Genomic DNA, 15,639 nt, shown 5'->3' with positions numbered 1-15,639 from the left:
CATCAAATTAGGTTATGATTTTACAAATGAAGCACCAAAACATCATGTTATACAACAAATTTGACAGAAAAAGTAGTTCAATACGCAGTAATGCTATGTAGTAATTACTATATTTACGAATTTAGCACCAAAATATCACGATATTTTGAAAGCATTGACTACAAAAATGCGTTGGATAATCCAGAACGTTGGATAAGCGAGTGTTGGATAAGTGAGACTCTACTGTATGTCCATACAATATATTCTATAATATACAGTTATTATATTGTATTATTAGTACTGTATTAGTATTATATTGTATTATTATTAGTAGTATTCTATTGTATTACAATATTATATGTCCATACAATATATTCTATAATATACAGGTATTATATTTTATTATTATTAGTAGTAGTAGTATTCTATTGTATTACAATATCATATGTCCATACAATATATTCTATAATATAGTTATTATATTGTATTATTAATATTAGTATTATATTATTAGTAGTATTATATTGTATTAGTAGTACTATTATATAAGTGAGACTCTACTGTATAGTAATTCCTACATAACATTACCATGTATTGAACTGCTTTTTCTATTGATTTGTTGTAAAACATGATGTTTTGGTGCTTAATTTTTAAAATCATAATGTAATTTGATGTTTTATAGGCTTTTCCTTTATACTTCCTTATTATCCAACATTTTCGCTTATCCAACGCTTTTATTTTTCAGTGATTGGTTTGGGGGGGGGGGTGCCAAAATTCTGTTCGCCTACACTTGAAAAATACCTAGGGCCGGCTCTGTTTATCAGCGCCACACCCACGAAACCTTTGGGGTTGGTGCTGGGGGCTTTGGAGAGGTGTTTGATGAAGAAAGGCTTCGTGGGGAGGATCAGGACCTGATCCCTGAGCATTGGCTGCAACGTGGGTTGGGAAAGGGACCCCGATTGGGAGCATCTTTCTCCATCGAGGGTCTTTCTTTGGACAACAAAGGAACGCGAGAAGGTTGGGTGGGAGAGTGGGTGGGTGTGTGGCCAACGCTGCTCCGGAGACGCCGCCTCCTTTCGGGAGCCTCCAGCCAATGGGGCCCGGCGGGTGACGCTGCGGCTCCTTGGTTTCCCTTTTTCCCCTCCCCTTCTGTCTGGCTGCAGCGAGAGGCTCAGACGGGAAAGAGGAGGAGGAGGAGGAGAGGAAGGAGGAGGAGGAACGGGCTGGGAGGGGCGGCTTGAAAGAAGAACTCCGGGAGGAGGAGGAGGAGGAGGGGGAAAAAAAATTGGACAAACGGGCATTTCTTAGAATTCTCACCTAACGGATCGGCACCCTTTGCAATATATTTCCCTTTGTGTCCAATTCGGATGCTGGAAAGGGAGGGAATGATGTGATTCCGCTCGCTTTGGTTGGATTCGGCGTCGCTGGCGTGGCTCCTTTCCTTTGTGTCTGATTTGGGAAGGGAGGAGGAGGAGGAGGAGGCTGCGGTTCTGCTCGGAGAAGGAGAAGAAGGAGAAGAGGAGGAGGAGGATCCCCGCTGCCCACCCACCCACCCGGTCGCCTCCCTCCTCCGGCCGGGACCATGCCCAGCTCCTTGTTCGCGGAGATGGAGCGGGGCGGGGAAGCCCTGGACGACCAGCGGGCCTTGCAGATCGCCCTGGACCAGCTCTCCCTCCTGGGCTTGGACGGAGGCGGGGGAGGGGGCTGCAACGGCGGCGAGGCCGGCGCCCTCTTCGACCACGAGCCCCGCAAGAAGAGCGTCAACATGACCGAGTGCGTCCCCGTGCCCAGCTCCGAGCACGTCGCCGAGATCGTGGGCAGGCAAGGTGGGCAAGGAGGGCGCCGGCCCACGGGCACCCCTGTGGCCTCGGGTGGAGACAAAGGAAAACCCTGGGATGATGGAGGGATGGATGCCCGGGAGGAGGGATGCGAGGGAGGGGCCTCCAGGATCATCATGGCCATTGGCAGCCCCTCCCCTCAGCCCGAAGAGCTGGGCTCATCATACTGTAATACAATATAATAATATTTATAATCAAACAATATAATAACGATATTATAGAATATATTACATGGACATATAATATTGTAATACAATGTAATACTAATAATAACAATGCAGTATAATAACCATATTATAGAATATATTGTATGGACACATAAGATTGTAATACAATAGACTACTAAGACTAATAATACAATAGTACTATTAATAATAATACAATATAATAACTATATTATAGAATATATTACATGGACATATAATATTGTAATACAATGTAATACTAATAATAACAATGCAGTATAATAACTATATTATAGAATATATTGTATGGACACATAATATTGTAATACAATAGACTACTAAGACTAATAATACAATAGTACTATTAATAATAATACAATATAATAACTATATTATAGAATATATTACATGGACATATAATATTGTAATACAATGTAATACTAATAATAACAATGCAGTATAATAACTATATTATAGAATATATTACATGGACATATAATATTGTAATACAATGTAATACTAATAATAACAATGCAGTATAATAACTATATTATAGAATATATTACATGGACATATAATATTGTAATACAATGTAATACTAATAATAACAATGCAGTATAATAACCATATTATAGAATATATTACATGGACATATAATATTGTAATACAATGTAATACTAATAATAACAATGCAGTATAATAACTATATTATAGAATATATTACATGGACATATAATATTGTAATACAATGTAATACTAATAATAACAATGCAGTATAATAACTATATTATAGAATATATTACATGGACATATAATATTGTAATACAATGTAATACTAATAATAACAATACAGTATAATAACTATATTATAGAATATATTACATGGACATATAATATTGTAATACAATGTAATACTAATAATAACAATGCAGTATAATAACTATATTATAGAATATATTACATGGACATATAATATTGTAATACAATGTAATACTAATAATAACAATGCAGTATAATAACTATATTATAGAATATATTACATGGACATATAATATTGTAATACAATATAATAATATTTATAATCAAACAATATAATAACGATATTATAGAATATATTACATGGACATATAATATTGTAATACAATGTAATACTAATAATAACAATGCAGTATAATAACTATATTATAGAATATATTACATGGACATATAATATTGTAATACAATGTAATACTAATAATAACAATGCAGTATAATAACTATATTATAGAATATATTACATGGACATATAATATTGTAATACAATGTAATACTAATAATAACAATGCAGTATAATAACTATATTATAGAATATATTACATGGACATATAATATTGTAATACAATGTAATACTAATAATAACAATGCAGTATAATAACTATATTATAGAATATATTGTATGGACACATAATATTGTAATACAATAGACTACTAAGACTAATAATACAATAGTACTATTAATAATACAGTAGAGTCTCACTTATCCAACATTCTGGATTATCCAACGCATTTTTGTAGTCAATGTTTTCAATATATCGTGATATTTTGGTGCTAAATTCATAAATACAGTTATTACTACATAGAATTACTGCATATTGAACTACTTTTTCTGCCAAATTTGTTGTCTAACATGATGTTTTGGTGCTTAATTTGTAAAATCATAACCTAATTTGATGTTTAATAGGCTTTTCCTTAATGCCTCCTTATTATCCAACATATTCGCTTATCCAACATTCTACCGGCCCGTTTATGTTGGATAAGTGAGACTCTACTGTAATACAATATAATACTACTACTGATAATACAATATAATAACTATATTATAGAATATATTACATGGACATATAACATTGTAATACAATGTAATACTAATAATAACAATGCAGTATAATAACTATATTATAGAATATATTGTATGGACACATAATATTGTAATACAATAGACTACTAAGACTAATAATACAATAGTACTATTAATAATAATACAATATAATACTACTACTGATAATACAATATAATAACTATATTATAGAATATATTACATGGACATATAATATTGTAATACAATGTAATACTAATAATAACAATGCAGTATAATAACTATATTATAGAATATATTGTATGGACACATAATATTGTAATACAATAGACTACTAAGACTAATAATACAATACTACTATTAATAATAATACAATATAATACTACTACTGATAATACAATATAATAACTATATTATAGAATATATTACATGGACATATAATATTGTAATACAATGTAATACTAATAATAACAATGCAGTATAATAACTATATTATAGAATATATTGTATGGACACATAATATTGTAATACAATAGACTACTAAGACTAATAATACAATAGTACTATTAATGATAATACAATATAATACTACTACTGATAATACAATATAATAACTATATTATAGAATATATTGCATGGACATATAATATTGTAATACAATAGACTACTACTACTAATAATACAATTTACTACTACTAATAATAAGAGCTGGGCTCATAATATAACATACTCTATGCGCATATAATATTGTAATACAATGTAATAATAATAATTAAAAAATATAATAACTGTACATTATAGAATATATTGTATGGACATAAAATACAGTACTAATAATACAATATAATAACTGTATATTATAGAATATATTGTATGGACATATAATATTGTAATACAATAGACTACTACTACTAATAATACTATATAATATTACTACTAATAATAATACAATGTAATAACTGTATATTATAGCATATATTGTGTGGACATATAATATTGCAATACAATAGAATACTACTACTACTACTAATACAATATAATAACTGTATATTATAGAATATATTGTATGGACATATAATATTGTAATACAAGAGAATACTAAGACTAATAATAATACAATATAATAACTGTATATTATAGAATATATTGTATGGACATATAATATTGTAATACAAGAGAATGCTAAGACTAATAATACAATAGATACTAAGACTAATAATACAATAGAATACTACTAAGAATACAATATAATAACTGTATATTATAGAATATATTGTATGGACATATAATATTGTAATACAATAGAATACTAAGACTAATAATAATGCAATATAATAACTGTATATTATAGAATATATTGTATGGACATATAATATTGTAATACAAGAGAATGCTAAGACTAATAATACAATAGAATACTATTAATAATACAATAGATACTAAGACTAATAATACAATAGAATACTAATAATACAATAGAATACAGTAGAGTCTCACTTATCCAACATTCTGGATTATCCAACGCATTTTTGTAGTCAATGTTTTCAATACATTGTGATATTTTGGTGCTAAATTCATAAATACAGTAATTACTACATAGCATTACTGTGTATTGAACTACTAATAATAACAATGCAGTATAATAACTATATTATAGAATATATTGTATGGACACATAATATTGTAATACAATAGACTACTAAGACTAATAATACAATAGTACTATTAATAATAATACAATATAATACTACTACTGATAATACAATATAATAACTGTATATTATAGAATATATTGTATTGAGACATAATATTGTAATACAATAGACTACTACTAATAATAATGCAATATAATACTACTACTAATAATGCAATATAATACTATATAATATTACTACTAATAATAATACAATATAATAACTGTATATTATAGAATATATTGTATGGACATATATTGTAATACAATAGAATACTACTAATACAGTATAATTGTATATTACAGAATATATTGCATGGACATATAATATTGTAATACAATAGAATACTACTAATACAGTATAATTGTATATTACAGAATATATTGTATGGACATAATATTGTAATACAATAGAATACTACTAATAATAATACAATATAATACTACTACTAATAATGCAATATAATACTATATAATATTACTACTAATGATAATATAATATAATAACTGTATATTATAGAATATATTGTATGAACATATAATATTGTAATACAATATAATACTACTAATAATAATACAAAATAATAACTGTATATTATAGAATATATTGTATGGACATATAATATTGTAATACAATAGAATACTAAGACTAATAATACAATATAATACTACTAATAATAATACAATATAATAACTGTATATTATAGAATATATTGTATGGACATATAATATTGTAATAATACAATAAAATACTACTAATACTACAATATAATAACTGTATATTATAGAATATATTGTATGGACATATAATATTGTAATACAATAGAATACTAAGACTAATAATACAATATAATACTACTACTCATACTACAATATAATAACTGTATATTATAGAATATATTGTATGGACATATAATATTGTAATACAATATAATAGTACTAATACAATATAATACTACTAATAATATAATACTAATATTAATAATACAATATAATAACTATATTATAGAATATATTGTATGGACATATGATATTGTAATACAATAGAATACTACTACTACTAATAATAATAAAATATAATACCTGTATATTATAGAATATATTGTATGGACATATAATATTGTAATACAATAGAATACTACTACTAACAATACAATATAATAACTGTATATTATAGAATATATTGTATGGACATATAATATTGTAATACAATAGAATACTACTACTAATAATACAATATAATACTAATACAGTACTAATAATACAATATAATAACTGTATATTATAGAATATATTGTATGGACATACAGTAGAGTCTCACTTATCCAACACTCGCTTATCCAACGTTCTGGATTATCCAACACATTTTTATAGTCAATGTTTTCAATACATCGTGATATTTTGTTGCTAAATTCGTAAATACAGTAATTACTACATAGCATTACTGTGTATTGAACTACTTTTTCTGTCAAATTTGTTGTATAACATGATGTTTTGGTGCTTAATTTGTAAAATCATAACCTAATTTGATGTTTAATAGGCTTTTCCTTAATCCCTCCTTATTATCCAACATATTCGCTTATCCAACATTCTGCCGGCCCGTTTATGTTGGATAAGTGAGACTCTACTGTATAATATTGTAATACAATATAATACTACTAATAATAATACAATATAATAACTGTATATTATATATCACATGTAATATAATACTAATAATGATACAACATATTACATGTAATATGTAATTACATGTGGCATAGCACAATATAGTAATATATAATATGGATCATAATATTGTAATATAATACTAAAATAATGCAATGTATTACATGTAATATTAATAATAATATTGCAATATAGTGGCATAGTACAATACAGTAATATATAATATGGATCATAATATTGTAATACACCATATTACTAAAATAATGCAATATATTACATGTAATATTACTAATAATATTGCAATATAGTGGCATAGTACAATACAGTAATATGTAATACTAATATTGTGCTATGCTAATAATATAATATATTGTATGTACATATAATATGTATCATAATATTGCAATACACTATATTACTAAAATAACGCAATGTATTACGTGTAATATTAATAATAATATTGCAATATAATGGCATAGTACAATACAGTTGTATATAATAAGGATCATAACATTGTAATACACTATATTACTAAAATAATGCAATGTATTACATGTGATATTACTAAAATATTGCAACATAGTTGCATAGTACAATACAGTAATATATAATACTAATACTGTGCTATGCTAATAATATATTGTATGTACATATAATATTGATCATAATATTGTAATACAATATAATACTAATAATAATCATACAATATAATAATTGTATGCCCTATATCACATGTAATATAATACTAATAATGATACAATATATTGTATGTAATAGTACTAATAATATTGCAATCTAGTGATATAGTACTATATAGTAATACACAATACTAATACTGTGCTATGCTAATAATATAATATATTGTATGTACATATACTATTGATCATAATATTGTAATACAATATAATACTAATACTAATCATACAGTATAATAACTCTATATTATCGATCACATGTAATATAATACTACCAATACAATATATTACATGTAACATTACTATTAAAATTGCAATATAGTAGCATAGTAATGTATAATACTAATAGTGTGCTATGCTAATAATATAATAGATTGTATGTACATATAATATGGATCATAATATTGTAATATAATATAATATGAATAATCATACAATATAATAATTATATATCACATGTAATATTACTAATAATATTGCAGTCTAGTGGTATAGTACAATATAATACTAATAGTGTGCTATGCTAATAATATATTGTATGTACATATAATATTGATCATAATTTTGTAATACAATATAATACTAATAAGAGAAGGGTGGGATGTAAATAAATATTATAATTAATATTATATCATAATTATTATAATAGCATAATATCCCTTTCCAATCTATTTATTATTATCATTATTATATCATCATAATCATAATTATTATAACATCATAATCTCCATCTCCCCTCTATTCATTACTATTGTCATTACAGTAGAGTCTCACTTATCCAACATTCACTTATCCAACGTTCTCGATTATCCAATGCATTTTTGTAGTCAATGTTTTCAATATTTTGGTGCTAAATTTGTAAATACAGTAATTACTATGTAGCATTACTGCGTATTGAACTACTTTTTCTGCCAAATTTGTTGTATAACATGATGCTTTGGTGCTTAATTTCTAAAATCATAAGCTAATTTGTTGCTTAATAGGCTTCTCCTTAATCTCTCCTTATTAACCGACATATTCACTTATCCAACGTTCTGCCGGCCCATTTATGTCGGATAAGTGAGATTCTACTGTATTGTTATTCCACTCTTTTTAGAAGGTTTAGAAGAAAGCCATGCCTCTCATTCATATCTATATATATAAAAGAGTGATGGCATCAGGGCAACGGACAAAACAGCAAAACAACAAAACTACAGGCCCCCCAACCTCGAAATTTGACAACACAACCCATCATTCACGGCTCTAGGTTGATACAACAAAAAGAAAAGAAAAATAAAGTCCTAATTAGAGGGAGAGGAATAATTGTTTTTATCCAATTGTTGCCAGTTTGAAGGCTAAGCTCTGCCCACTTGGTCTCCTAGCAACCTCCTCAGCCCAGGGGACAGGCACAGTTAGGCCTCTCTTAGGCCTCTTCCACAGATTATCAGATTTTAACTGGATTATATGGCAGTGTAGACTCAAGGCCCTTCCACACAGCTATATAACCCATTTAGAATCTTATATTATCTGCTTTGCACTGGATTATCTTGAGTCCACACTGCCATATAATCAATACCACCACTACCTCAACAATTTCTCACCAACAGCACCAGACAATGCCACAGCAACATGTGGCCGGGCACAGCTAGCATACACACACACACACACACATATATATATACACACACACACACATATATATATGGCGTAGCTTCCTTCTAAACCTCTAAAAAGAGAGGAATAATGATGATGTTGATAAATATCCATAATGATAATATCCATAATAATCAATAGTAATATATATCCATCCATCCCTAGGGGTCGGTCTTTCTTTCTTTCTTTCTTTCTTTCTTTCTTTCTTTCTTTCTTTCTTTCTTTCTTTCTTTCTTTCTTTCTTTCTCTGATAGTCTTTCTGCTCTGATTTTCTGCTCTGATTCTGTGGTTTTGGGTTTTTTTTGTCTCCTTTTCTCCCCCCCCCTCCTTTCCCCCCTTTTTGCCCCCATGATGTCTGCCCAAGCGAGGACTTCAGCCAATGGGAAGGCAGCTTGGCTCAGTGAGTCGGGGCCAAAGGGGTGGCATTGCCATGCTGGGAAAGCCACATCCACCTCCCAAAGGGCATTGGATTCATAATATTGCATTATAGTGTATAGTAATAATAATAATTAACAACAAAAACTTTATTTGTAGTACAATATAATGATATATAATACTAATATTGTGCTCCTGCCAACCTAGCAGCTTGAAAACATGCAAATGTGAGTAGATCAATAGGTACTGCTCCGGTGGTACCGGCGCTCCATGCAGTCGTGCCAATGGCCACATGACCTTGGAGGTGTCTATGGACAACGCCGGCTCTTTGGCTTAGAAATGGAGATGAGCACCAACCCCCAGAGTGTGAGTAAATCAATAGGTACTGCTCCGGCGGGAAGGTAATGGCGCTCCATGCAGTCATGCCAGCCACATGACCTTGGAGGTGTCTATGGACAACGCCGGCTCTTCGGCTTAGAAATGGAGATGAGCACCAACCCCCAGAGTGTGAGTAAATCAATAGGTACTGCTCCGGCGGGAAGGTAATGGCGCTCCATGCAGTCATGCCAGCCACATGACCTTGGAGGTGTCTATGGACAACGCCGGCTCTTCAGCTTAGAAATGGAGATGAGCACCAACCCCCAGAGTCGGTCACAACTGGACGTAATGTCAGGGGAAACCTTTACCTTTTTAATATTGTGCTATGCTAATAATATGATATATTATATATACATATAATATTATAATGTAACATAATACATAACTAATAATCATACAGTATAATAATGTATACTACTAATATTGTGCTCTGCTAATAATATATATACATGTAGTATTAATGCAATTTAATAATATATAATACTAATACAGTGCTATGCTAATATAATATATTACAATAGAGTCTCGCTTATCCAACGTAAACGGGCCGGCATAACGTTGGATAAGCGAATATGTTGGATAATAAGGAGGCATTATGGAAAAGCCTATTAAACATCAAATTAGTTTATGATTTTACATATTAAGCACCAAAACATCATGTTATACAACAAATTTGACAGAAAAAGTAGTTCAATACTCACTAATGCTATGTAGTAATTACTGTATTTACGAATTTAGCACCAAAATATCATGATATATTGAAAACATCGACTACAAAAATGTGTTGGATAATCCAGAACGTTGGATAAGCGAGTGTTGGATAAGTGAGACTCTACTGTACTTGTTTTTCACTTTTAATCTTAGGAAATCATAAACTTACTTAAAACATTATGCAGTGTTTTTGGTATGATTCCCAACCACAAAATTTGGAGATGACAACGGAATGATCAGATTATGTTAATGCCGACACAACATTATACTGTACATATAATATTCGTAATATTATATTGTAATACGATATAATACTAATAATACAATATAATAATATTAATTATATATTATATTTTACATGTAATATTACTAATAATATTACAATATGTTGATATAGTACAATATAGTAATTTATTGCCAGTATTGTACTATGCTAATAATATTATATTGTATGTAAATTTAATTTGTAAGCTGCTCTGAGTCCCCTTCGGGGTGAGAAGGGTGGCATATAAATGTAGCTAATTAATTAATTAATTAATTAATAAAACAGAGGCCTAACAAACTCTCTTGCTCTTCCGCCTCTTCTCTCGTTTCTAGGTTGTAAGATCAAGGCGCTGCGGGCTAAGACCAACACCTACATCAAGACGCCGGTCCGTGGGGAGGAGCCACTCTTCGTGGTCACGGGCCGGAAAGAGGACGTGGCCATGGCCCGCCGGGAGATCATCTCTGCTGCCGAGCACTTCTCCCTCATCCGTGCCTCCCGTCACAAGAGCGCCGCCCTCAACGGGGCCTCCGCCGCAGCCCCTGCCCCGCCTCACCTCCCAGGCCAAACCACCATCCAGGTGCGGGTGCCTTACCGGGTGGTGGGCCTCGTCGTGGGGCCCAAAGGTGCCACCATCAAACGCATCCAGCAGCAGACGCACACTTACATCGTCACACCCAGCCGCGACAAGGAGCCTGTCTTCGAGGTGACCGGCATGCCCGAGAACGTGGACCGTGCCCGGGAGGAGATCGAGGCCCACATCGCCCTCCGCACTGGTGCCGGAGGAGTCGGAGGTGCCGGAGGCCTCGTCGAGCTTCCCGACGACAACGACTTCCACGCCAATGGTACCGATGTGGGCTTTGAGATGAGCGGCAGCCTCTGGAGCAAACCCACGCCGCCGCCGCCTCCACCGCCACCTCCTCCACCACCCAGCATCCCCCCAACACCTGGCCGCAAGCCTTTTGGCACCCTCCGCCATGACAGCTCTAGCTCCCTGGGCAGCGCCTCCACCGACTCCTTCCACCGCCTGGCCGACTTCAGCCCGCCCAGCCCAGCCCTCAGCTTCACCCACCACAATGGCAACGGTTACGGCGCTTACGGTGGCGCAGAAGGGCTGCCTTCGCCCGATGTGCCCCCGCCGCCACCGCCCTTTGATTCTCCGCCTGGCTTCGACTGTGCACCGTTGCTTTGGTCCCATTTCGAGCGTGGGGCCCCCTCGTCTCCGGGTGCTGTGGCTCTCCCTGCTGCACCCAACGCTAACCTCGCTGTGCTGGTGAGCAGCGGAGGGCAGAGGCGTGGCGTTGGGCCGCCTCCGACGAGGGTCTCCCCACCGCTGCACGTGGCCCTTCCGGCCGAGCAGCCGCAGCAGCATCCTTTGGCCCGACGGGTGCGGAGCGACCCCGGTGGCCGGCTGATCGCGGCAGCCGTGGCCGCCGCAGCAGCTGCCTCTTCCTCTTCCTACCCACTCTATGCCAATGGGTTAAGCTGCCCCTTGTCCGGCCTGCCCTCCGACTCTTCGGCCTCTTCCTCCTCCTCGTCCAGCTCTTCCTCCAGCTCCTCGTGCTCCTCGTCGGGGCTGCGGAGGAAGGGCAGCCGCGAGTGCGCCGTCTGCTTCGAGAGCGAGGTGATTGCGGCTCTGGTGCCCTGCGGCCACAACCTCTTCTGCCTGGAGTGTGCCAACCGCATCTGCGAGAGGAGCCAGCCCCAGTGCCCCGTCTGCCACAGCGCCGTCACCCAGGCCATCCGCATCTTCTCCTAAAAAGAGGGCTGCCTTTTCTCCCCGGCTCCGTTTACACCAGGCATTTAAATAAGTTTCAAAGCGGGATTGCTGCGCAGCTGATTACCTAGGACACTGCTTCTTAAACTGTGCGTCCCCGTCGCTCAATCCCGAAAAAAAATGACAACAGTATATGCTTTCTGAATGTCACCTAGTGGCTGTTTTAGACTTTTGCACAAAGCCGTTGTGCAGTGTTTACAGTGGACTCTGCAGAAGATGCTTCAGCTGTATTTCATGACAGGAAACTCAGCCTGTTTAGCAAGCCTTGCCAATGCCGGTTTGTTATCAATAGATGTTTGATTTTTTTATACCTATTTTATATACCAATATACCTGAGGTCACATTAAAATTTCTCGGGCCGGTGGAAAAGTTTAAGAAGCCCTGACCTAGGAGACCCTGCAACCAGTTGGTGACTACGCAAACCACAGAGCACTGATGCGCATTAAGGGCTTTCTTTCGCGCACGTTTGTGGGAGTTTGTTGTCTCGCCACAGTTTGAAGCTAGATCTGAACCGCATTAAATGGTCAGTGCAGCTGGGGCCTCGGTCAGTCACACCCACACACCTATATTCAGGCGCACAACGTACGCACACCTCTAAGCAACCTCTTCCACTCACATGGATAATCCTGCCTGTGTGTGTATATAAATGTAGATATACAGATACGCACACACATACTATCCACGTTGGGCTTTTCAAGCTGCAGTAGTCGCACATCCCAAAAGAAATCGCAAGAACACAAAGTCACAATAGAGAGGACCTGACCTTTTGCAGGATGGTCACCATCTTTATTTTTTATTTTTTTGTATTTTTATTTTGCATTGAGTGTACTGTAGCCTAGGATGGGTTAAAGGGGGATATTTGTAACATCTGGTGCATGCTCTAAATATTAAGGAACAGCATTCTAGAAATAGACTAGTTTTACACTTTCTCTTTAAGACAAGCTTCCAAAATGCTTCTCTTTCTCTCTCGTCTCTTCCTCTCTTGTCTTTCACACTGTTCTAAATTAAAGTAGGAAAAATGCATATTGGAGTATGATGGCGTGTGAACAGTTAGTATAATGTGCTGGTAGTTGCTTAGATTGCTTCCTGAGAAATAAATGTATGGATGGATTCCTTTCCTTGAATGTTCGTGCAAAGGCGACATTTTTTTCCTGTGAAAAAAAAAAGTTGATGATGATGATGATGATCATAATAATAATAATAATAATAATAAATAATAGAAACCTTATGATACTGCAGCTTTATCAAAGAAAAAAAAGGAAACTGTAACATATCTCTTATATATATAAATATATAAAAATGTTTAAAGGTTTTAAAAGATAAATTGCATTAATACAGATTGAAGTATTTTATTCTTTTTTGACTTGAAAATTTATATTTCATATTGCAAAGATGTTTACAAGTATTTTAATTTAAGTTCAGTGAACTTTTTTGTAGCTGGGTTAAATTTTTTTTATTTTTTTCGTATGACCTTAATGGCAAGGAACACTGTATTATTTTTAGTATCACACAATTGTGAATGGAATTACAAAACCATAAATGTGTAATACTTTGAACAGTATTCTGTTGGGATGGAGATTTTTTATAGGTTCAGAAAAAAAATCTTTTAAATCTGCTTCGCCCAGCATATTTTCTATTCAGTGATATGAAGCATATTTTATTCTATATTATTACAAAAAAAATTGGAAGCGTTGAAATATACATCAAAAGGAACTGTGGATGCTTTCTAACATTTGTATAAATAGGATTCAGTGGAAATTACAAAAAAAATTCTGTTGCACCACTATAGTTTAGTATTTCTATTTTAATACATTTGTTTACCACTTGTTTATGTATATGTAGGTGATATTACTTGATCTTAAATGTACTTTACTGAGCAAAGTTTTAAAAGAAGTATATTTTATTTTATGATAAAGGGCCTTTAACCTCATGGTCAAAATACTAATATTATATTTGCTGAGACAAGATTTGAAATTGTATCAAGAGTTTTATTTTTCTGACAGTTAAAGTTATACATAATAAAGGAAAAATACCTTAAGTAATGGTGCTACTTCATGTTTTTTAAGTATTTCTATATAAATAAAACAATCCTTAAAAGTATCTGGTGTTTTGATTAGAGTTTTGGTGCTTGTTTTTATTTTCAATCAGTCTTGAATGTATCTCTTGTGTCTTTGATGTGTCTGCTGCCCCATCTACACCGCCATATGATCCAGCTTGTGATACCAGATTTATCTGCTTTGATTAATTACAGTGTAGATTCATATTATTTCTTTATCATGTCAGAAGCGAATAGAGCAGTGATGGCCAACCTATGACATGCGTGTCAGCACTGACACGCCTAGCGATTTTTGCTGACACACTGCCGCATGCAGATTGATTGGATGACTATGTCTTTTGTGGCCAAATTCGGTGTGATTTGGTCCAGTGGTTTTGTTGTTTACTCCATGGGAATTAAGCACATCTATATATATAAAAGAGTGATGGAATCCTGGCGACCGCCAAAACAACAAAACTAAACACCCCACAACCTCGAAAATTGACAACACAACCCATCATCCACGCCTCTATGTTGATACAACAAAAAGAAAAGT

General features: G+C 33.6%; 1 protein-coding gene across 1 annotated transcript; it reads left to right on the top strand.

The window, feature by feature from the left end:
• Positions 1-1,030: 1,030 nt before the first annotated feature.
• On the top strand, positions 1,031-15,148 carry mex3b (mex-3 RNA binding family member B). The gene is made up of 2 exons (XM_062963070.1): positions 1,031-1,805; positions 11,607-15,148. Exons 1-2 carry the CDS (start codon positions 1,562-1,564, stop codon positions 13,028-13,030), a joined length of 1,668 nt encoding a protein of 555 aa, XP_062819140.1. The 5' UTR covers positions 1,031-1,561; the 3' UTR covers positions 13,031-15,148.
• Positions 15,149-15,639: the final 491 nt, after the last annotated feature.

Source organism: Anolis carolinensis, unplaced genomic scaffold (assembly GCF_035594765.1).
Source record: "Anolis carolinensis isolate JA03-04 unplaced genomic scaffold, rAnoCar3.1.pri scaffold_11, whole genome shotgun sequence".
NCBI classification, from domain to species: domain Eukaryota; kingdom Metazoa; phylum Chordata; class Lepidosauria; order Squamata; family Dactyloidae; genus Anolis; species Anolis carolinensis.
Note: the sequence above shows the minus strand (reverse complement) of the source record. Positions and strands in the feature narration are given on the sequence as shown.